Genomic DNA, 23480 nt, shown 5'->3' with positions numbered 1-23480 from the left:
ATGATATTTTTCTTATATATTGATGTAGATTATTTTTATTCAAAAAGAGTAACATGTAAAATATTTTGTTGGAGTCCATTGAGGTTTTTTTAGTAGTGAGGTTTCATGCTGGCATGTATACGATTGGTTGGATGGATATAGATAAAACCATTGTTCAATTCGATAAAAAAAAGTTTTGAGCTGGTTAAGATATGTAGTTTTTTTTTATGATATTAATTCATTATTAATAAAGTTAGATTCAATTTAGTCACATCTTTTTGAATATTTTTATTAAAATTTGTAATTTTTTTAAATTCTTTTTAAACATATTTTAAATGATAAAATATATTATTTAGTATTTGAATAATTCAATACTTTAAAAATACAGTTAATAAAATAATTGAAATAAATTAAATAAAGGTTATACTAATGGTTGGTTTGACTTTAACTTAATTGTAAATAAAACTCAACCAATTTATTTGGATTAGATTGTCTCTTTTTGCCATCCTAATTTTAGGATAGAATTATAAAAAAATAATAAATAAAATTTTAAATAAATCTTTACGGCTGTAAGATGAAAAATTAACCCGTAGCCTAAAATCAATTACTGGAGACAATTTTAAGTATTTTATTTTCTTTTGAATATTTACTTAACTAGCATTTACAATAAAACATTCGGGTATAAACTTAATCATGTAAAATTAATTTTAACCAAAATCAAATTTATTAAATCAAAGTTATTCAAATTACTTCTGCAGATGCTCATCCAAAATACTCACTTTGATTAGCCATAAAGAACTGTACTATCTGTATATATTTCATTTAAAATGAAACCTTACTTCAGATTGTAAACTATAATACGGTATAGAATAAGGCAACAGCCATTGATGTTGTTACAAGAAAGTAGGAAGAAGCTTTCAGTATCTGCTTCTTGCTGCTTCTACCTATTTTCAAATTAAATAAACTGCTCCTGCTGCTGCTGATGCTGTTACTGCTGCTAGAATGAAAACATAGTATTTACTAAGGATTGTTGATTTTGGAGCATTACTTGTCTCTCCTCCTATGTACTCTGCCAAATTGAAGTTACCTGCACCAAGCTTACATTTTGTTAAGGTAACAATGTTGTTGAGAAAAATGAAAATAGTATAAAGAAAGTGGAAACTGGAAAACCTCTTTGTCTTGAGAAGCTGCAGCCAGCATTCAGTGCATATCTCATTTGTTGCACAGTGGCTTTGTTGTAGAATAAGAAATTAGACAGTATATCATCTATGCAATTAAGCACTAGCTGTGCTTCTGTTAAGCATGGTCCACTGCAGAAAAAATCAGTGGCCTCCACTGGTATATTAATATTCCCAGATGGGTTCAATCTGAATGCTTCATCACACCCAACATAAATCTGGGAAAGATTCAGAACATGTTAGAGAGCATGCAAGATTGAAAGTGCAAAATAATAAACAATGTTTCATTCAAGTTCCAACAGATGCCATTGAATATTTGTTACTCACATGCTTATTGTTGAAACATGACAAGGCCTTTACCACGCTTTGTCCTTGCAGCTCACCCTCTGCGGCCTCTGTTCATTTTTTTCACACACAAACACATGCCATTGAAATTGTATACATCAGGATTTGTGGTGCATAGAATGAATAGTTAGCAAGGAAAGAAAGTAGTTGAAGCCATAGAGATGGTATAATCATAACCTGAGCGTAAGAAAAACATTGAAATTACAAGAATGATAAGGATGGTGAAATTTTGATTTGGGTTGAGTGCAAGTGCCATGACTATACTGGTGTGAAAATTAATATGAATACTGAATACTCAAACGTTTGTCCTTTTATGATTAAGGCAAGTTCAACAAAAGTGGGAACTTATAGTAGGCCACCTCACAGATATCTAATAATGGAAAAGCAGAAAGTGTGAATCAGTGGTTTGGTTAACAAATAGCACCAGTTTATATGGTAGTAGGTTGAGACAAATTGACTGATACACAGAGAAGGTAATGCATTTGACTATTATTACATTATATAGTTTCCAAACCATCTACTTTTGACGCTTAACTTTTACAACTTCAAAAGTTAAACTTTTGAACACATTTGTCATAACGTTGGAAGTTCCCCTAGAAAGACTCCAGAGACCGAAAAGTGAAACCAAAAAATTGAAGAAATGGAGATGCGGGGTATCGATCCCCGTACCTCTCGCATGCTAAGCGAGCGCTCTACCATCTGAGCTACATCCCCCTAATAGAAGTAAAGAAACTTAAAAGTTAAAATTATGAGTTACCAAAAAAAAATATATGAAACACATTTAAAATGAATTCTAGAATAGCGAATGACTTGTATTGTTCTCAAAATGGGTTGGAACACAAGAATCAATTTAAGCCATCATGGATTTAGACTGAGTTAGCTTGAAATTTTTTTTACAAATTTCAGTACAGATTAATTTTTTACCCAATCCACCTAAAGTCCAATTCATTCAAGTTGAATCCGTGGTGAGTAAGTCAGGTTGACTTACCAACCCGCAAATAAATGATCACAAAAGTGTTTTTTATTATATCGGATTTTGTATTTGTGTCGGGTTAGGTTATTTTAGCCAACACATTAATAATTTGTATTTTTATGATTTTAGTTTGTATTTGGAATTTAACATCGTCTTGGATTGTATTTAAATTCTATTGAAGTTTATTTAGATTTTACTCATAATTATAATTTAATTTTTTTGATACTAAAAAAAAAATTAGTTTTTTTAATTAAGTGAGTCAGTGAGTGAATCAACCCGTTTAATCCACCAATTCGTAGTAAACTGGTTCAAATTCGAATTTTTTTAATTTGTTATTAAGTGAATCGGGTTAAATTGACTCATTAAGTAGTCAATCTGTAATGGATCAACTCACTAAGGGATTAACCTGTCACTAAGTCACTAAGTGATAAATCCATGATAAGTGAAATCTTACTTCACTGAATTACCGATATATCCATTCTATTATGGAAGTTTTGAATCCGATAAAACATAGTAATTACTATTACACTGAGGTTTAGAATTCAGTGGGCTTGTTTAGAAAGACTGAAGAATGGATTTAAGGCCCACTGTGTTAGAATACCAGAAACCCAAACCTAGAACCGCCAACAGATTCAGTAAAAGTCCGTTACATCTTTTTTATGATGAACTCATCTTTGGATAAGAACACGTGGCAAAATGATATAAATAGACACATATGTCACACACATACATACGATACGACTCACTCTTTTCATATTACTACTTTGTACTTATCCTTTCCTTAACCTTGCTGTGATCTCAAAGCTTTGAGAATCAACGGCTGACATGGCACAAGAAGAACGCCGGATCCTGGTGGCCGTCGATGAAGGCGAGGAGAGCTTGCACGCCCTCTCATGGTGCCTCGAAAACCTTGTTCTTCAAAATTCCAAGGACACCCTTATTCTTCTCTACGTGAAACCCCCTCGCGTCGTTTACTCTACCTTCGATGGCACGGGTATGATCAATCAAACATAGGACTAACAAAAAGACCAAGCTTCGGTTTGTGTTTACATTGATTGATTAATCATGTGTGGTGTTTGTTAATTCCTAGGATATCTGTTTTCCTCCGACATAACGGCAGCCATGGAGAGGTACGGCCAGGAAGTGGCGGATGTCGTCTTGGAGAAAGCCAAGAAATTGTGCAACAATATTGAAAAAGTAATTAACATGTTTTAATAAACTGTTTACTATGATTATATTTTGGTTGTTGAATTTTGTGATTGTTATGAACGATGATGTGGTTGTTAATTAAGGTGGAGACGAGGGTAGAGAATGGCGATCCGAGGGACGTGATTTGTGAAATGGTTCAAAAGTTGGGTGCTGATGTGTTGGTGATGGGAAGCCATGGCTATGGTCTCATCAAGAGGTGAGTTCACAAACTACGCTTTTAAGAAGATGAAGTGTTTGATTAGTTCTTGTAGATTTAGTTGATAAATCTTTGGATGTTGAATGGTTGCAGGGCTTTCCTTGGAAGTGTTAGTAATCACTGTGCACAGAACGCGAAGTGCCCGGTTTTGATTGTGAAGAAGCCAAAACCAGCTAACGGAAACCAATAAATCATAGTTTAATCTTTGCCACCTTCTTTTCTTCTGTAAATAAGTTACTTTGAGTTGTGTGTGTTTTTGTTTGTTCCTCCAGAGGGATATATTGCCAAATATATATTAAACTTTTTTGGCTTTTGTTCTACCAAAAGTCTGTCTTGTGACACTACTTTATATTTTCCTTTATCTTATGGTTTTTATCCCTATAACTTTAATTAGTTTGTGTTTGTGCAGCTTACGACACTTATTACTCTTAAACAATATTCTCCTCACCTAGTAGATAATTTAAATTAACTTTAAAATGATAATTAACTTTAATTTTTTTTTTAGAAAAACTTAAATTACTCATAAGATGAAATGGAGGAAAGTAACTGTTGTCATGAATGATTATCGTTATGCTTGTTAGTAAAATGTTACTTCCGTCGTACTTATGGTACTTATGATCATGGTCAATAATATTTCCCCTCTTATCCGCACTTAAGTTGAATTAATAAAAGGAAAAGTGATAATATGACCTGAATTTACAAATTTGAAGTTTGGAAAAGATGAATGAGCCTATAAATTATAAAATTTAAATTTGGTTTAAGTTTTTGAAGTTTAAACTGAAAACGACAACAGGAGGAGAACAATTACTTCTTGCACCCTATTATTTTCTTTCTATTTCCTATCACTTAACTTATTATTTCCAAAATTGATTTTCCCAAACACAATAAATAATTTTGAAAATTTTTTTCCGAACTCAATCACTCCCTTCTCTCCTGGAAAACATTTTTGAGAATCTTTTGATGGAATGAGAGGTGATATTTGACGGGGATGCAGGTGTGGGTTTTATGGGTGTCAACTGGGTGTGAGATATGGGCCAAAAGATTCTTGAAGCGTACACCAGAAAATTCTTGAATGATTACGACCTTTAGTTGGGCAAAATCAGTAATTAAAAACAGATGTTCTCCTTCATTAGCGTGAGTCATGAAATTATCTCATCCACTACTTGATTAGGCCAAAGCTGTTCTTCAAGTCATTAAGACATTTAAAACATATATTGCTGCTTCATCCCAACTTGTTTTATCTGATTTAAACAATTAACGTCATTTCCCTAATTTAAAAATATTTCTTGTTCCTCATTTTTGTGATCAAGGCAAATATCAGAAGCGACATGCACGGCTAGGGCTGGGCATAGTTGAGTTAACAGTTAATTCTCGATTTGTAAAACGCTGCAATCATATTCTTACTTTAAAACTGCACTGTTTTCACTTATATTATCTTATCTTGGACTTTTCAACTTTTTATCTTTTATGTCCGTGTTATTGGATTTTGTTAAACAATGTCTTGTTTATTATTTATTTTTTATGATGATTTTATTTTTATATCACTCTGCTTTCAATTTGAATTCTTGCTCTGTCTTAATATATCATTGTGGTTAAAATTAATTATGATTAGATTTAATTCAAAATTTAATGTCATAAAATTTAACTGTGTGATGTATTCTAGATTTTTATTATAGGATATGTTCCATTTTTTATCTTGTAATTTTTGGATGCACTAAATTTTGATTATTCTTTAAAATTGGATTATAATTACTAAAATAATGGTTAAGATAGAACTATGTTGTATATATTATAAATAAATGACATTTTGTTAAACTTTTAAGTTATTTTAATGTAATGGGAACTTTTAAGTTTATCATATAAGTAAAGATTCTCTATGATTTTGATAAAAAGAAAAAAACCACTGAAAAATATGATTGATTGCAATATTTGTAATTACATAATTTCAGTTTTTCTTAACTAAACTAAAAAATAATCCAATTCACTTTTTGTTAAAAGATTTTAGTTTTGTTTAGTATATAATAATATGGATTATGTATAGTCCGGTTTCATAAACTATGTACAACCATATGCAGTGCACACTAAAAATTGCAGAGTTCTTCAATGTTACTGTGGTGCTAATAGAAAATTGGAAAGTGATAAGAGGTGAAGTTGTTAGAAAGAATGTGTGGTTGTTCAAGTTGTGTATTAACAGGGTTTGAGTAAGTGATTTGTGTCTATATAAAACATTCATGTAATTAAAGCAAATCTTAATAACCCTAAATTAATTATTTTTAGAATCTGAACATATAATTAACACAGAATCATTCGAAAAATAGTGCCTCATTCATTGATATATAACACGCAACCTGTTAGCATGTCCATTTTTCAATTGAATGCAATAAGAACGAAGACTATTCCTTCCAGGAGGAGCAATCCAAGAGGCAGGCTACAGAAGACCAATCGAAACTCAATGATGTTGGAGCATAAAAGAATATGTTACTGTGATCATACACGGAGTGGTTTCAAATTTACAATATCTCCGATGGAAGCCAATGGTTGAAGCACTAACGTATAGATTAATTGGGCGGGCCGGGGCGGTTTTTCTCCTCTTAATTGCAATTTTTACCATTTAGCTTCTCATTCCACAAATCCCGTTAACATTTTTTAACCTACTCTCAAAGAGGTATAGATTAAAGCAAATCTTACCAAGTAGAAGACAGCGGCAATTAGTGGATTAGTTAATCCGTTTTATAAAAATTATAAGATTTTAGAAACAGCGTGCGATGCATTATATAATACTCTATGAAATCGATTTACAAAAAGAAAAATGCTATTAGACTTCAAACGTAATTGGAAAATCGAAACAAAAGAGACTTTTTGTCTGTTCTAATCAGTAAAATAGTCAAATGTGATTGAAACAAAAGCTTCCAGCTCTTACTAGCAGTTTTCCACAGTTTGCTTATCTAGAAAAAAAAAAAAAAAAAAAACACTACGTCTGAAAAACGATATGACTTTCCGCTAAAATCCCCATCCGTTTTGCAAACTGCCTAGAGCTCATCCTGCACATCAAACACAAAATGTTGAACACAATGCTCCCAAGCTTGATTAAAGTCAGAAATATTGAGTAGATGAAAAACCTACATGACCATCTTCCTTGTCTTCCCCAGCTTCCGTCTTTGATTCACTATCGGAGTCATTGCCAGCTTCATCAGTTTCTTCATCGTCATCCTCAGCCTACACAGAAAACATTAACTTCGTCAGAATCACTGCAACTCATGGACAAAATTTTTAAAAGACAATAGTTCTACTTACATCAGAGTCAACTGGATCCTCCTTTGCTTCCTGTAGAACAGATCAAAATATAGGAGTAAGAAAAGTTTCTTTCTTCCAGATAATTTCATAAATACCAAATTTGCTTTTCAGTATCAATTTTTACCTCCTCTTCCTTCTTCTTCTCGGCCTCTTCAAATGCTGCCTTCTCAGCCTGCAAGAAAACAATTCCATTAAGGAGATCATATCATCTAACAGTGTAATTTAGGCCAAAGATTAGACAATAGAAAGAGCTTACATCCTTGTGCTTGCCCCATGTTTCTTCAGCCAGTTGCTTAGCATATTCAACATCATCGGTAATCAAGACGTTGTCAAACAAAGTGCCAGATTTCACCTGCAAGATAAAATTACCTGCTAGTAAGAGTTCAAATGGAAAATAATCGACTAAAAGGGTGACATTAAATTAAAATGAAGATGTACCTGCCACAATTCAATGCCCACGTACTTCAAGTTGGGGAAAACATAGAGGTCGGGGTCGTCCTTGAAATCTGGTACATGTTTTTCAAGTGGTGAATATATTGATCCTATATTGCAAATTAATATAAAAATACTACTACTGTGTCCGATGATGAACCATTGTTTTCTAACCTGGGTTGTCAATAATTGGTGCCTTCCACTTTCCTTTGTAGTTGGGGTTCTTCATTTTCTGCAGAAAGGTAAGGATGTGAAGTTAGGAAGCAAATCGATTATCAAACATGATGCAATACGTCATATTTCATGTATTACAAGAATGCTTCCACAAACCTTTGGCTTCCATGGGCCCTTGTACTCGGGGTTGGGAACGGTTGGGGCTGTCCACTCACCATCTTCCTCATCGTCCCAATCTTCGGGCTATAACATCAAATATTATAATCAGTAATTAAAGCACACAATGAGATATATAGAGCAAAAGGAAACTACAAAGTAAAAAGTACCTTCTTGGCTTCGGTATCTGGGATCTCTTTAGGGATGTCATCATATCCCTATAAATGCAAGATATAGAAGTCAGTATATACCACACAAAGTTCATACGAGGTGAGATGAGAGGCCTTTTGGAAGAGGCATTACCTCTGGTTTCTTATCCTCGGGATCGGTAATATATTCTTTGTCATCCCAATCTTCTGGCTGTGAGCATATCATGATTAGAATTTATCAATAGTTCAACAAAAATAAGTCTCACAAATTAAATTAACACCGGTAAGAAAAGTACCTTTTTAGCTTCAGGATCCTTGATTTTCTTTGGAGGGAGAAGATCCCAATCAGAGTAGAGACTACCAGATTGCTTCTCCACATTATCAATCAGGATGCTATAGGTTGCATCTGGACGGAGGATAAATGTATAAACGTGAGTTAGTTGGTCAGTCTCACAAGGGACATCCTTCTTGATCAAGTGATTTGTGTTATTGTAGGTCAAAATAGCATGTACTTTCTTGGTACTGTAACCACAGATATCTGGTCCAAACATAATACTGCAACAAAATATAAACGTCAAAAGGTCAGCTACCATATCAAAAGCATCAATCAAGAACGAGTAGCAATAACAAACGGGGATATATGAATCACCTGTAAGGAGTATCGCCACCAAATTTCTTCTGATCAACATTCCCACTAAGCAACTTCATGTAGCCACCACCACAGTCAAGCTTCTGTTCATGCTTGACAGAGAATTGGAAAACTAGTGTCTTATCCTTATTGCTGAATTCAGGGTACTCAGCAGAAATGGCGTAGAATCTGTAATCTTCACTTGTTTGAATACCTGAATACATATCACCATTCAACGAAACAACCTCATTATCAATTTTGGCCAAAAGTAAACATGAGCAGCAATAATACATGACTGTTCAACATAGTAATTTAGTTCACCTTTGTCATTGGCGTCTCCATTCCATTGACCAGAGGTGTGGTTCCACTCCCCAGCCAGGTTCTCATCTCTTTTCCAATCTGATTTAACCCACCGATTTTCCCATCCGGCTGGCATCACACAAAACACATGCACATTAGAAAACCAGATAATACCGATTTAAGATTATAAAATGATACAAATGAACAGTGGAAAAGTACTACCCCTAGAGGTGAACTGACAACATTTTAAAAATAAAGAAAAAGAGACTCTTACAGTAATCTTACAGACAATGTGGCATCAGATAGATGACGCAAATGCTAGCAATTTATAAAGGACATAACTAATATCAATTAACACATCTACAAAGGACATAACTAACATCACTTATTCAAACATGCTGGGAGTCTGTAACTGTTGTCTGCACAACAATCCAGGATCAAATCTCAAATTAACCTAAAATGTTAGATCACATTCTCTCTTCGTCTATCGATTCTACTTTGAGAACCGGCGTCGAGGCTAATGCATAATCCTCTTTTCAAACCGACATCACCATAATACGGTTATTTAGAGCAATTTGCAAAACGGCATACACGCTGACAGATCTACTCCAAACTATGACATTCAAAGGCAGAAAACGTGTACAACTCGTAACACAAATCGAACCGTAAAAGCCTTTCAGATCGAGGCTCAAACGCGAAAGAAAACCATGATCCCAAACAAGAAACTCTAAATTCAACAAACAACAATGCAGAATGAAAACACGAAAATTCAGGAGACGCGATCTATAGAGAGAGAAAAGGAATAGATGGAATTAAATTGTATACCTTCGAAGCGCTCCTCGAAGAATACCTTGGCGGAGGTGAAGGTCAAGAGAGATAGAAGAATGAGAGAGCGGAGGTCAGGGTTTCGCACCCTAAACGCCATCGTCATCGACGGAACAGAGCTAGGGATGTAGAAAGAATGTGAAAGCTTCTTCGAATAGTGAGAGAGTGAGTGAGCTACCTGTTCTATATAGCGGACACTATGCTTCGGGTTTTCAGTGCAGTGGGCAAATTTGGAAATTGACGTGGCTAAATCCTACGTGGATGACAGTTGGCAGACTGCATCCAATTGGGTCATGGCACGTCAGCTATTATTGTCATAGATGAAGTGTGGCACGCTACCATTGGTAAATGCAGACTCTACCGAGTCGTTAAGTGATCCGTGTATGCAGTTTACGTTACTACCATCAGGTTTTGTGTTAATGTGGATTTGGCACCTGAAGCCAAACAATCAACCACACGTGTGATACCATTTCATTTTCTTTTATATTTTGTATTTTTCAGACACAACTAATTATTATTGATTAAAAAAGTTCAAGAAATATTCTCTTTGAACTATTTTACATATATTGTGGGGTGGTGTTTTCATTTCATTTGTTTTTTTATTAAATATTTGTCTTAATAACATGAGAGTTAAACATAGTTTGATTTAAATTTTAATATATGTGGTTTGGAACAAATCAAAACCATGTTAAATTTATGTGGTTTGGTTTTGATTGACTTTTGTCATCGTAAAATTAGTAAATATTTTGATAAATTATGAAATATTGTGAATTATTGTTAAATAACTATCGGTGTATTAATAATTTAAAATTTATCGTATTTATACATAAATTATAGGGTCTAATAGTTCAGTACTAAGATTAAAATAATCAAACCACCCATTATCTTTTATTATATAAACAAAATTGATGTATTTTTTCTATTCAAATAAAAGACATTTTTTCCATAGTATCTTCTTAATAAATTACACTGATTGTTTGGACACACTAATGGTAACTTAAGCTTTTTTAACGTATCCTGAAACTTAACTTGTATTTAAAAAAAATATATTTAATTTCCTTAAATTACTACAAATAGGAGAAAAGACTGAGTTTTAATCAATGATTATTAACTATTTAAACTTGTACATTTGTGACTTTCTTTATTATATTTATGTATGAATTAACAATTTTTTGAAATAAATTATCAAATTCCAAAAGTATATAAATAATGTTGGGTTTTAATTTTAAATTTCAAATTTTATTTTTAAATCAATTAAAATTAAATTTTAATGGTATTTTTATATTTGTAGGTATTTGAATTTGTATAGTCCTTGTGTTTTAATTTTTTAAAACATTATATTAAAAAAATTATTTTATTTTTAAATTGTGAAAATAATAAAACATAAAGGAAATTACTTTGTGAACATTAAATGTAAACCGAAAAAAAAATCTCTTCAAACTAAGGGCACTTCAGATATTTTCTTTCTAGTTATTTAGTTATCTTTTTCTTTATAAATTGTATTAATTAGTGCTACCTTTTCTTTTCCTACCATTGTGACACTTAACAGATAATAAGTTTTCAACACACATTTAACAAATCATTAATAAAAATTAATGGTTTTAACATATATTTATTTGAATTGTTACATTTATTTTCCGTTATTATATATTTATTGTAATTAATATGTAAAAAAAATCTAATTTCTTTTCCTAATCCGACCGCCATATCCGCCATCCATCCTCGTTGTAAGTCAATCTCTAACTAATTCACTTATTTTTAGATTTTGCCATTACTTAATATAGGTCAATTATATTACATTTAATTTAATTTTCTTCTTTTTTTTAATTTCCTTCATATATTATTTTTCCTTATCAGAGATATTCATTATTTTTTTGCCTTTTTTTAAAATTATTTTTAATATATGCTCTTAAAGTTCATTTGAAGTTTAACTACCGTTTATACGTATTGAGAAGCCGTAAAAAGAAAAAAAAAATGATTTTCAAAGGAGTTTGATCACACTTGACATCTTTTAAACCAGTTATATGAGAATATGCATTGATATAGATGCACCGATACTTCAACTTGGGTCACGTATCTCTATTCGACACGTGTCTTATATTTTAGGATATTTAACAATATTTATCAATGAAGTATCTAATTTATAAAGTAGTAGTACATTACAATAAAACTTTTGAATGGTAACCAATTTTAGTGACAAAAAATAATTAGTTACTATATAGTGACCAAATTGACAACTAAAATAGTTCCAAAAAATTATAATCGGTCTCTAAATTGATAATTAAAATAGTTTCAATGACAAATTGATTTTTAAATTGATCACTAACATTGGCTACAAGGTTTTGACTATCAAAATAATGGTCTCTAATTAGAAATTTTGGTAACAATGAAATATTTATTATGTTTGCAATAATTATTGTACACTTTTCATTAATCATATATCACGTATCGTATTCTAATATTTTAAAAATAAACGTATCGACGTATCCGTATCGGATAAGTATCATATCTGATACACATATCGTATCTGTACATCATATATTGACACACTTAAAATATTTTTGTATACTTAAAACCTGGAGTAAAGCAATAATGCATACAAATAAAATAATAAATAATTCATGCATAGATTATCTAAAATTTTGTAAAAAATATTTATTATTTTCAATCAAAGATAAATTCATTAAGTTTATTATGTTATATTCTATTACGGAATTAAAACTCCATTCACGTAATTTATTTTTATTAATTTTGATTTCGACATTTCATAATTTTATATTATACATCTGACATGTTTCCCATTTCTCTGTGCAAAAGTTATCTTTCAAAAACAACACTCACCCATTTTATTGGATCTTTCGTGTTTTGACAGTGTGGGAGTCTATTTAGTTTTGAAGCGTTAAAAGGAGTGGAGAAGAAACTATGAAAAAGATAACATGGCCTTACACCCATAACAAAAGTTTGGCATTGGAAATAAAGTTTTTTTTATAGATGAGAAAGGTTAACAATATAATATATATCTTTTATTTAAAATTTATCAAAAGCATAGAATTTAAGGGATCACATATTTTCGTTAATGAATTAAAGTCACAATATTTCATAAATAATAAATAATGCGTTGACACTCTTTTCTTTCTGACTTTTTTGGGTGGAAGAAGTAGAATGGGAAAGAGCATGCGTGTAGTGCAGTTGGAGTAAGTTAATTACAATAATGACAACCGCAAAGAGGCCTAATATAAGAAGAAGCTTCACCTATTCATGGATGGATTTTAGTGACGCCGGCGTTCATTTTATTATTGTGGTTGGCAAATTATGATGCTTAGATTTGCAGCTACTCTAGACCTAAAAACCTATTTCAAATAATAGTTTCTGCTATCTTATTCGTTGGCCACAATTATTTGTAACATTCTAGAGAATTCCATTGTGGAGTGCACAAGGGAATTAGGTTAATTTTGGCTTGGTTTTATAATAAAACTTTTATTGTACTCCTACTCATGGACCAAGTGATACAGCATGTTTTATAATAAAAGCATCACCTTTACTTTACAGTGCTGTTAATCCGTAGTAAACATTTTATATTACTTCCAGTTATTGGATACTTAAAAGTTGTACAGAAGTTTAGACAAAGAAGCATCATCTGTTCAATGATTAAAGATCTCAACCAAAGTCGCTTGAATTAAACCAGCATAAATCTAATGCTTTTATACGAAAGATGAAATCACCAAATTCAAAAGCACACAATCCCAAACATATCTTGAACCTTATGTGCTAAGAAACAGTGGCTCAATTTCAAGATACAAATCAAAATTGAATTATCTTTGCACTATCTTAATTCTAGAAGGGAAGTAAAACCAGTGTGAGCCATGTCAACAGACTTTTTGCTTAACAACATAGAGGTCTGTTATGTCTTTATCTTCGTTCTGCAAGTTGCCAAAGGGGTCTTTATATCAGCCAAACATTCACTTCTCTATGTTCTGTTAAATTGCAACTCTAAAGGCATATTTAGGTAAGAAAAAAAAAAGGGAGAATAACGATATTACCTTCTACAGACAAAATTTTGAATTTTTACATGCTTACACTTCTATATTTCAAATAATAAAATGAATATCATTCCATTCATTAACTCAGTTCCACCATGAAACATAGCCTATTTCTGAAAAAACTAGAAATCCCCATTTGCAAACATCTTCATCTCAAATGATTTCATATGAATATTACAAAAGTAATGGCCAATAAACCCAGTACTCTGCAGAATACCATCAAACATAAATGTCATTCCATGGAGAAACAGGGGCAGGGTTGTTAATATACAGTCAAAACCAAAACAAAATACAACAACTGTTACATAAAATCACTCGGCAAGAAGCTCGAAATTTCTGAACCGCAAGCTGCAACAAAATTGTAAATATAATTGGTTACATTAGTATTTGACATGAATGATTGAATAAGGCTTCGACAACCCTGATCTTCATGAAACAATATACGATGGAAAAATAGAAACACCACCAGGTATTAATGCTGAAACGCCTCGGTAGCCCATAGAGGGAGAGGTGCACGTAGCATAACGTCAAGACCAGTAACAGGATGTGCAAAGGACAAGGTTTCTGCATGAAGGTGATGTGCATCATGAGTTGTACCTTTCCACTCGTACTCACCTTCATATTTCACATCACCTACGATGGAAATCCCTAGGTACTGACAGTGCAAGCGAATCTGATGCGTTCTTCCACTCCGAGGATACGCTCTCACTACTATCTCACTCGCATTACCATCCTCTTTCACCGCTTTATCTTCAACCACCAAAACATTTCCCTCGTCGCCCGAATCAGAGACCTCCCTAAAGCTTCCATTTCCGTTTACCGACAACACCTCAAAGGAAGTTTCCATGGACCGAACGAACGAGCCACCCGGTAGTATGCGTCCCACATCGGAAGCAGCGTAGACTCGCCAGGCGCCGAACTTGGACCTCCCGTGACCGGATCTGACGGTGACCTGTTCCCAATCGGGAGGAGGACCGGTGCACAGGGCAATGTATGTTTTCTTCACTTTGTGTTCGGTGAAGGCCTTGACGAGTTTCGCGGCCACCTTGTGCGACTTGGTTAAGAGCAATATGCCACTGGTGTCACGGTCGAGTCGATTAGCGAGGTGAAGCTCGTGCGATTGGGAAGCGAGGGAGGAGAGAAGGGTCTCGCAGTAAATTCCTTGGTGCTTGTTGACTGCGATGAGGTGGTCGTCGTGGTAGAGAATGTCGGAGGGTGAGAGAGAAAAGATGCTTGAGTTTGAAGAAGCGGTCATGGCTCTGCTGAGCTCGATTTGCTTGGAGATTGTGGGAAGCGGAGGGGACAGTGGCACTGGGTAATTCTCTGCGGCTGTGGGGATTTTCCGTTCCGGGGGCCCTGACATGGCTACGGCGGAGAAGACGAAAGGTTTGGGGTTGAAGGAGAGCATGCGCACGAGGGAAGGGTAGGGACTCGCACGCTTTTTTTTTTTCTTCTCGTGAAATTGGACTAGTTACTTATACGGGCCCACTTACTACGGTTCAGTCCAATATGGTTCGCAACTTCATTTTGTCATTTAGATGAAATATCACCTCATACAAAATAATATTTATTAAATTAATAAATAAAATGTTTTAAAGAAATAATGTAATCAGTTTCATTTCCCATTTAGTAAATTTTATTTAATGTCAATAAAAACTGGTATATATATATATATATATATATATATATATATATATATATATATATATATATATATATATATATATATATATCAGGAGGTGCGATCAGCGTGACTGGTCTCCGTGTCTTCTTCCTCTTTCATTTATCGTGTTAGGGTTTTCAGATATCAGGATCGTTCTCCTTCCGTCAAATTCACTGTATTAGCTTTTTCAGAGTTCAGAATTGTTATCGTCCTTCGTATAACTGCGTTTTTAAACCGACATTTGTCCGTACCCAAGATTCTTACGAAGATCGAAATTCTTCCGCGTTTTCGCTTCGGCTACGGTTAAACGCGGACAATTACGTATGGCTTCTTCCTCAATAATCACTCCTGAAGATGTGTTGGAGTCGCTGATGAACGACGGCTCAATTGATGCACTCAGATTGAAGATCATCAACCAGCTCAAAGCCAATGTAATTTCTACACTCCTATTTTTTTCGATTTCGAATCCTCGTAGAAATATTTTGGAAGTTCTATAGCGTCTTTACCTGTCTATTTCTCTTCAAGTTGCTCTGATCTGTAGTCTGATCGTTTTTGTGTTTCATACAGGAGGAATTGAAGAGTACTACTATAAAGATGGCTGAGCAGAGTAAGGTTCTTAACACCCCCGGTGCTGAAAAACAAACTAAAAGAGAGCTCTTTGATGCTCTTCGGCAAGAACTTGAGTAAGTGATACATGAACCTAAATGTTCTATATTCTGAATTCTGAATTTTGTTAGAGGGTTATGGTCATTGAATTATTCTTATAAAGAACATAAATCAAATCTGTGCACTTCAGACAAGTCCTGTCATGTTCCAAATTAAGCTAAAAGACATGTATATTGATAAAGTGCAGCTGCCTCCGTAGCATTGCTGCATTAGCCAGTGTGAACAATACTCTCGCTACACATGAAAATAGCAAATATGCTATGGTCTGCAGTGCATTTCCATATGTTAGTCGGCAAATTAAAAATTATAAATAGCTTATCATGAAGAAAAATTAACGCAAGATACTATATAACACATAAACTTATATTAAGTATCATATTAGATCTATTTTTTGTTATATGCATTTTAAGGTACATTTCAAAAAAATATTTTTATAGAATTATATAATGGAATGTTATTATTTTTCCTAACCTATCTACCGGGGCCAACTCGTTACTTATTTGGCTACCAAAACCTGAAAAGGCGACCCTTAATTAATACTCGATTCCTCTTGATTCTTCACACTATTTCCTTGCATGTACTACTTTGCTGTATTCTATGTTCAATGTTGAACGTTCTAGTACTCTTTAGCTGCCTGAACCTAACCAATCTGCAAATAAGTGACAACCAGTACGCAGAAGGGATGAATAAATTATGTTTGGTTGTAATAGAATAGTACAAATATTTGAAGAGGTTCAAATTCTGACCCAACTCCGGACTTGGTTTCCAAGTTTTGAACACACACGATCTATTCTGCTTGCATGATGTTATTTTACTCAACAATTAAATAGTGGAATAATTTTGAATGCAAGGGAGAAAATCCTACAAATATGGTGTGGTCATTCTGGAATATTTTGTAGTTTTCAATTATCCATAGCATTGGCGTAAATCTTCTCAAAGATCAGTAATTTTCTACACACTATATGGCATAACGCATTCTACTGGTCGGGTAACTTATTGACTGCACCATATTTTTGTGTTTTAAGTGTGCTGGATCCACTTGAAAATTTAAGTTTCTTCTACCTCAGTGGTTTTATGTTGTTTATCCAGCTTTGAAGTCACATATTATGCTAGATTACCAAACTTTGAAATTCAAATCTATAGTCTTTTCATCCTCCGGCCACCATCCAGAAAGTCCAAAGTGTGTTGGAATATCTGCCTAAGATCCAACCTTATCTCTATGTGGGCTTCTTAGCTCTTGCATAAGTTGCACCAGTGTTGCTGTCAATGCCTAGATTTGCATGCTCAAATTTGGTTCTTTGTGCTCATCTCCAAATCAATGTACGATAACAATGCTTAGGTGCCTGTTATTAAGGAACCATGTATTTGCATCAAAATCATCGTTCTGTCATCTGTGTATAGACTGTGAGTTTGAGTAACTAAAATTAATGTCAATTTTCTTATAATTGATTTTGCTTTATATTGTTGTGAGGTCAACACTAATGCCAAAATTCTGTAGAGGCCAAAAACAAAGTGATAGTTTTTAATTTTCAGAGGATTGCCGCAGCAATTTACTCATTTCTGATATTAACCTTTTATACCCTGCCCCACAACGATTTTGCATGTTTGGAAAGTAGAAGCTGTGTGTTTGGAATTGGATTGGTTAAAACAGTTCATAAGCAGGGTTCCTCAATGTACAGCTACTTGGTAGTACAATTTCAAAATAATTCTTAGTTGCTCTTTCTGGCACACTCCATTAAGTTCTTCCATTTACCCTCTTATTCCTGAATAACTATTGTGTTTTGTTGTAGATGTTCATGTAGGCCTTTGAAGAATTCTTATGTTGTTAGAAGTCATTATTCCCATTAGGATTGTATTTTCATGTTTATCATTGTATACCTTAGAAGAATACTTCGATCTCTGGTCTTCTGTATTTTTCTTACATGAATGTTTATTTCATGCAGAGCTTCTGTACTTGAAAAAGCCTCAAAATCAGTTTGGGATTTAATTGTAGACAATAATGGCCTGGGAAAAGAGATAAGTGAAACTGTTGAGCGAGTGTTTTGTCGATTGAGTGGCCAGGAGCCTCCATTGTTTCCGCTTCCTAATGGAGAACCGCAATCTGAAAAGGAGGCTGGCAACAGAAAAGAAAAAGGCAAGGGAAAGCAGAAGGAAAATGAAAGCACAAATACAAATACTCCATCAAAGAAAAGAAGCTTCAGTGAAATAAATTTGGAAGGACCAGACGAAACTTCAACCAGGTTCTCTGATCCCACGGCAGTATTGGAAGGTTCTGGCAAATCACCTGCATCAATTTCGAAGACTTGAGTTGCAAATTCGACATTCCTTTTGTAACTGAAGTGATCAAATCTGGTAAATATATTATATTGACACTTTGTAGAACTTCACTGCAGTTTGGATGAATCTTGGTACTGAAAGTCGTGTACTATGCAACAATCATTATGTATGCTATACCTACAATTGATTCATGAAACTTAAAAGTCTGTTGTTGATTGACTAATTTTTTTATATTTAATTTTGTGAAGGTTGATAGAGGAGATATGTGTATTACATTGTGCGTATCATGGTATATGCCATAAAGCTTGAAGCCCTCTTGTTTTGCATTTAATCTTACAACATAATTCAATTGCCCTAAAGCAGTTAAATTTTCAGCCTAATGACCATATTCGGCTTATAAAACCCATCAAAATTGAAAAACTTATTAGTTGTATATTTTTTTAAGTGACTTTTTACTGTTTTCATATATTGAATTGAGGCTTGGACTGTATTATTATGAACAATCATCCTTTACTATCTGCATTGTTGTGACACACATATTGACTTTTACATTAGCCTTTTCATTCATTATTAGATCGACATTTGCTAATGATTATGGTCTTTGTTTGGGTTGCGTTTTAGTTTAAGTGGACAGTCAAGTGGTGGAAAATAGAAGACATTATAAGGAAGTTTTTAAACTAATGTTTTTGGAACGCTGTTAAAACATTTTTTAGTTAATTTTTAGAGGATTAAAATGTGTTTCATTTGAAGAATGTTTCTTTAATTGATGCAGTAAGTGAATTATAAAATTTGGAATATATGTTCTAATATGAATCAGAACATTACATTGAGTAGTTACATGGCTTCAATTCTCTTAATTTATGAAATTAAGGTAAATATTAATTGTAGGGAGTCTAATCATTGGCTTATTTATCAAGAAAGCATTCTTTGTGCTTTTGGAGCGCGGGATTCCTACAACTACAAGCTCCGCACTTGCTTTAGCAAGATACTCGCGTGACAATTATTACTATGGTTAGTGTTGGTGGCTCAATATAATTTTTAACTTTAGAAAGTTAAATATCCGAACACCTCACTCGTTGTTTTCTTTGTTCAATATAGGTACAGATGCAAATATTTTGGAATACCCCTAGGGGTTCTTTAGCAACAAAGGAATTGTTCGTTTTTGAGTCTTTACAAATGAACGAAGGTGAGTGCCTCCAGCTTCAACCCATCACGTTTGAATGGAAGATTTCTTTCATCTAACTTGATCTGATCATTATGGAATCAGATCTTATCAACACTAAAGATAAAATATTTTTATAGATTATTTCAGCCCATAATTCTATCTATCTATATAGAACTTCTATTCTACTAAGTTTCTTAGTCAATGTTTTTCCTAAACAAATCAAAGGTATGGCAGGAAACTTACATGAATACTCAGAAATCTGGATTCAATCTGTCTGTTGGATAAAACATCTGTTGAACCCGTTGGAAACGTGTTTAATTAAACTATAAAATTTATTTAAAGAGACATTTATCAAAGAATCAGAAATTTGGAAGAAAAAAACCCCGAGAAATGGTCGTCTATAACATGTCAATAGAAGTTTAATACAATACCATTTTAACGGTTTTCTTAAAAAGTTATATTATAAACTTAAAACATTTGCCTTTTTATCTGTAATATTGATAAACATTAATGTATATTATTGAAATTTTGAGAAATATACTAATGTATGATCTGAAACTTTAGTTTTTACCGTTGTAAAGTGTTAACTGTGCTACTATTATAAAATTAGATTATGTTTCTTTTAATTAATATTAATTCAATCATTTTACACACCACCATAAAAAAAGGGTGACGAGTGGTTGTATTTGAAGCATGATTTGCCAGTGAGTGATACAACCGTCAAGGGAGAATGTTTTTGTGAAAAGTAAGAGAAGCAGGAATGTTTCACTTAGCTGGATGACATAAGACTCGCGGGATGAATTTATGAAAATTGTGCAGGGTCCTGTTGGCTAAGTAAGCGAAACACTTGTTGGCCAAATTTTGTTGCTAAGAAAGAAAGGGATTTGCAAATAAGATGTAATGTAATTAATGAGATGAACATATTTAGATATAAGAAAGAGAGATGTAATGTATGAAATTAATGAGATGAACATATTTAGATATAAATTTGATGAAGAATATTGTATATGTTATTGATTTTGATGTAAGTGGAATGACATTCAAGGAAGTAAACATTTCATTTTATTGTTAATGTGCATTGATAGGAATTCAATTAGGAGATTACCTAGATTTTTATGACGGATTTTATTTAAAAGAGAACCATTATGATGTGTTACAAATGTGTTATCCCTATCATATGAAAAGGGATTAGGTAGGTATAATCGAAATATTAAATGTCAAAATCTATCGGGATTCATATGATATGTAAAGAATCTGAGGTTAATTTAGTGCACAAAATTGTTAATTTAGTGCACAAAATTCTCTGGAGTAGAAATTATAGTTGGTTTAAATAATTGTGTGTAGTGAATGAATTGTTTGAAAATCATTATTTATTCTTTTTTAAATATAGTAGCTTATCCTGGTTTATGGTTATGTTTCTGTCTGTTATAATCATGTATTTTATGGTTATGTCTCTGTTTGTTATAATCATGTATTTTTTCACGAGCAAGAAATAATGTAGGTGAGGGTTTGCAATAGTGAGATATTCTTGGAGTGGTATAGAAAGTGAAAGCTCTATGTATAGATTCTTTTGTATTGCACAAAGTTCCTATTCTTTTGATTAAATATAATGTTTTAGAAGAAAAAAAAACTGTCAAGTAAATTATTGACAAATATCGTAATACATGGATTATACTTATGTAATTATTACATTTAATATTAATTATAAAATACTTTAATTAATAGAGATTCTAATAATATGGGATGTTACAATTATGTATAATTCGTAAAGTAATTTATAAATTAACGAGTTAATAATTGATAGGAAAGAAAAAACAGCTGTTGGATTGCATTAAAACTTATAGGAGTGTATAATAAAACTTATTTTAACTTTTTGGCTTAATTACTATTTTTTGTTGAAAAGTTAATTTTTTTTTAATCTAAGTCTTAACTTTTTTGAAAAAGTTGAGTCAATTACATCATTTTAATTAGTAAAGTAGTAATGGTTCTAAACACATTTCACATACTAGTTCGTAATTTTTATTATTTTTTAATTTAATTTTTCTTTTTAATTTTTGTTGTTCATGTGTCGGACTATTTGAACTATTTGGAGTGACACTATAATGTTATCAATGTCACATGACATAGTCATATATTAATGGTAATGTCATGTATAAATGATGAGTGTAATGGTCTTGTATTTAATCTAATTCTTTTATAAATATGTTATCTTTTTTCAAATTAAAACTTAATTTATTATTTATATAAATGTTAGATTAATATTTTTATTAAAATTAAAATTTTAATATATTAAATTAAAATAATTAAAGTGATTACATATTAAATTACTTTATTGATATAAAAGTAACTATTATTATAATTTAATATGTAGATATTAATTATTTATTTTTTATATTTTTTAACTATAAACTAAAAATAATTTTTTAAGTTATTTTCATTTTAAATTTTAATATTTTTAAGTGAGATAAATACTTATAATATATTTTATTTTATTTTAAGTGAGACAGTACTTCGTTATTTATCATATAAATATTATTGTATTTATTAAATAAATTTAAGTTTTATTTATAAGAGTAAGTATTTATAATTATTATAGTATTAATTCATATTTTTCTTATAAGATTAAAATGGTTTAAAAATAATTTCATAATTATTTAATAAATTAATTAATTTTAATATAAATATTAGTATAACATTTATATAAATAATAACTTAGAGATTGACAATATTGTTCTATCTAAAAAGAAGTGAATTGAGTACAAGATAATGATAAGTGGTTGTTAGGCGTCACATCATGACACTTGACATGTAGACAAAAAAGTTGCAAAAATACGTCCTTAAAAGATTTTAAAAATAAATAAAAATCTACAAAAGACACTGTGATTTGATTTGAATGTCATCGATCCAGTACTTAATTGTAAAGGAAAATGATATTTTAATCTACTTTTTTTGACATATTCTTAACCTAGTACATCAATCATCATTAAATAATCTATTTTGATTTTTTTTAGTGATGTGATGTGATATGATGATCTATTGGTGATTGAAATAGTGGGTTCAAAGTGAGTCAAAAAAAAGTGGGTTAAAGTATCATTGTCGAATTGTAAAAATGAAAATCTATTCGTAACTTTTCAATCAAAATTAAAACTAAAATTGTATTTAAACTAAAAAAATACAAATTACAAATTAACACATAATTTAATAAAAATTAATTTACAAATTTTTAATCAAAATTAGGATCAAAATAATAATTAAACTTATTTTTGTAATCAATACTATTGGTTAACAGTTTCTCGAATACTAAAAAATTCAATCAATGAGAAAATTGAATACATCTTCTTCACTTATTTAAGAATGACAATGGGATCATCGGTGGTCCTCTATTGATAGTTGATTAATGATATAATATTTTTAAAATATATGTAAAGTCTATTAAGGAAAGATCACCTAAATCAAAGGACCACCTTATACACAAACCATTATTCAATATTATAATAAATCTCTTTTTATCTTTATTAAGTTTAGTAGAGTCTGATTATAAACTGACCAAACTTTGTTATTTCGAAGTAGATAAGGACGAGAGCAATCATAAATCACTAATAGGTTTATTTTCTAACACTCTTTACTCGATCATTGTCTATTTTTCATAAATATAAACTTTGATAATATGTATCACATGCCCAAATACACTCATATTTTCTAGAAGAGTAATCACAAAACTTTATGCCAAATATTTTATAAATGAATGAGATGTCATCCTAGAGCTGAGTAAACTATAATATGTACTTCCAAACTTTTTCTATTGTTATCTCTATCCACTAACTCCTTGGT

General features: G+C 31.9%; 5 protein-coding genes and 1 non-coding gene across 13 annotated transcripts; 2 read left to right on the top strand and 4 right to left on the bottom strand.

The window, feature by feature from the left end:
* Positions 1-738: 738 nt before the first annotated feature.
* Positions 739-1824, bottom strand: LOC114192560 (uncharacterized). Its single transcript, XM_028082313.2, has 4 exons — positions 1680-1824; positions 1485-1552; positions 1150-1375; positions 739-1066 (listed from the first exon to the last, which is right to left on the bottom strand). The coding sequence occupies exons 1-4, from the start codon at positions 1756-1758 to the stop codon at positions 930-932; spliced, it is 510 nt and encodes a 169-aa protein (XP_027938114.1). The 5' UTR covers positions 1759-1824; the 3' UTR covers positions 739-929.
* Positions 1825-2143: 319 nt separating this feature from the next.
* Positions 2144-2216, bottom strand: TRNAA-AGC (transfer RNA alanine (anticodon AGC)). The gene has a single exon. It is a non-coding gene; the product is annotated as a tRNA-Ala (tRNA).
* A 981-nt stretch (positions 2217-3197) lies between these two features.
* On the top strand, positions 3198-4206 carry LOC114190513 (universal stress protein A-like protein). Its single transcript, XM_028079427.2, has 4 exons — positions 3198-3469; positions 3566-3672; positions 3768-3880; positions 3974-4206. The coding sequence occupies exons 1-4, from the start codon at positions 3301-3303 to the stop codon at positions 4068-4070; spliced, it is 486 nt and encodes a 161-aa protein (XP_027935228.2). The 5' UTR covers positions 3198-3300; the 3' UTR covers positions 4071-4206.
* Positions 4207-6674: 2468 nt separating this feature from the next.
* On the bottom strand, positions 6675-10026 carry CRT1A (calreticulin 1a). Its single transcript, XM_028082428.2, has 14 exons — positions 9839-10026; positions 9035-9142; positions 8735-8927; positions 8382-8640; positions 8240-8296; positions 8107-8154; positions 7937-8023; positions 7781-7838; positions 7613-7680; positions 7431-7526; positions 7299-7346; positions 7175-7204; positions 7004-7096; positions 6675-6921 (listed from the first exon to the last, which is right to left on the bottom strand). The coding sequence occupies exons 1-14, from the start codon at positions 9942-9944 to the stop codon at positions 6910-6912; spliced, it is 1263 nt and encodes a 420-aa protein (XP_027938229.1). The 5' UTR covers positions 9945-10026; the 3' UTR covers positions 6675-6909.
* A 3987-nt stretch (positions 10027-14013) lies between these two features.
* Positions 14014-15347, bottom strand: LOC114190206 (Pseudouridine synthase family protein). Its single transcript, XM_028079003.2, has 2 exons — positions 14345-15347; positions 14014-14226 (listed from the first exon to the last, which is right to left on the bottom strand). The coding sequence occupies exon 1, from the start codon at positions 15284-15286 to the stop codon at positions 14351-14353; it is 936 nt and encodes a 311-aa protein (XP_027934804.2). The 5' UTR covers positions 15287-15347; the 3' UTR covers positions 14014-14226; positions 14345-14350.
* Positions 15348-15611: 264 nt separating this feature from the next.
* LOC114192296 (antigenic heat-stable protein) lies at positions 15612-20721 on the top strand. 8 transcript variants are annotated; one of them, XR_014996734.1, is made up of 6 exons: positions 15612-15972; positions 16109-16224; positions 18151-18559; positions 18733-18773; positions 19373-19495; positions 19583-20721. XR_014996734.1 is itself a non-coding variant. In XM_085676132.1 (4 exons), the coding sequence occupies exons 1-3, from the start codon at positions 15865-15867 to the stop codon at positions 18512-18514; spliced, it is 588 nt and encodes a 195-aa protein (XP_085532258.1). In that variant the 5' UTR covers positions 15612-15864; the 3' UTR covers positions 18515-18559; positions 18733-19051. The 8 variants fall into 8 exon arrangements, 2 of the variants coding, with proteins under 2 accessions (XP_085532258.1, XP_027937776.1); XR_003606082.2 differs by lacking the exon at positions 18733-18773 and having other exon boundaries at positions 15613-15972; positions 19583-19670; positions 20342-20721; XR_014996733.1 differs by lacking the exon at positions 18733-18773 and having other exon boundaries at positions 15613-15972; positions 19583-19670; positions 20318-20721.
* The last annotated feature ends 2759 nt before the right edge of the window (positions 20722-23480 follow it).

This window comes from Vigna unguiculata, chromosome 7, assembly GCF_037176805.1.
Source record: "Vigna unguiculata cultivar grain cowpea cultivar isolate G323 ecotype 2 chromosome 7, ASM3717680v1, whole genome shotgun sequence".
NCBI lineage: Eukaryota > Viridiplantae > Streptophyta > Magnoliopsida > Fabales > Fabaceae > Vigna > Vigna unguiculata.
Note: the sequence above shows the minus strand (reverse complement) of the source record. Positions and strands in the feature narration are given on the sequence as shown.

Coding starts and splice junctions, on each gene's coding strand:
- LOC114192560 (XM_028082313.2), bottom strand. CDS start 1,758: ATGGCACTTGCACTCAACCCAAATCAAAATTTCACCATCCTTATCATT. Junction 1,376..1,484: donor CATGTTTCAACAATAAGCAT/GTGAGTAACAAA, acceptor AATCTTTCCCAG/ATTTATGTTGGGTGTGATGA. Junction 1,067..1,149: donor CAGCTTCTCAAGACAAAGAG/GTTTTCCAGTTT, acceptor AGCTTGGTGCAG/GTAACTTCAATTTGGCAGAG.
- LOC114190513 (XM_028079427.2), top strand. CDS start 3,301: ATGGCACAAGAAGAACGCCGGATCCTGGTGGCCGTCGATGAAGGCGAG. Junction 3,673..3,767: donor TGTGCAACAATATTGAAAAA/GTAATTAACATG, acceptor TTGTTAATTAAG/GTGGAGACGAGGGTAGAGAA. Junction 3,881..3,973: donor GGCTATGGTCTCATCAAGAG/GTGAGTTCACAA, acceptor GAATGGTTGCAG/GGCTTTCCTTGGAAGTGTTA.
- CRT1A (XM_028082428.2), bottom strand. CDS start 9,944: ATGACGATGGCGTTTAGGGTGCGAAACCCTGACCTCCGCTCTCTCATT. Junction 8,155..8,239: donor CCGAGGATAAGAAACCAGAG/GTAATGCCTCTT, acceptor TTGCATTTATAG/GGATATGATGACATCCCTAA. Junction 7,205..7,298: donor AGAAGAAGAAGGAAGAGGAG/GTAAAAATTGAT, acceptor TCTGTTCTACAG/GAAGCAAAGGAGGATCCAGT.
- LOC114190206 (XM_028079003.2), bottom strand. CDS start 15,286: ATGCTCTCCTTCAACCCCAAACCTTTCGTCTTCTCCGCCGTAGCCATG.
- LOC114192296 (XM_085676132.1), top strand. CDS start 15,865: ATGGCTTCTTCCTCAATAATCACTCCTGAAGATGTGTTGGAGTCGCTG. Junction 15,973..16,108: donor TCAACCAGCTCAAAGCCAAT/GTAATTTCTACA, acceptor TGTTTCATACAG/GAGGAATTGAAGAGTACTAC. Junction 16,225..18,150: donor GCTCTTCGGCAAGAACTTGA/GTAAGTGATACA, acceptor TATTTCATGCAG/AGCTTCTGTACTTGAAAAAG.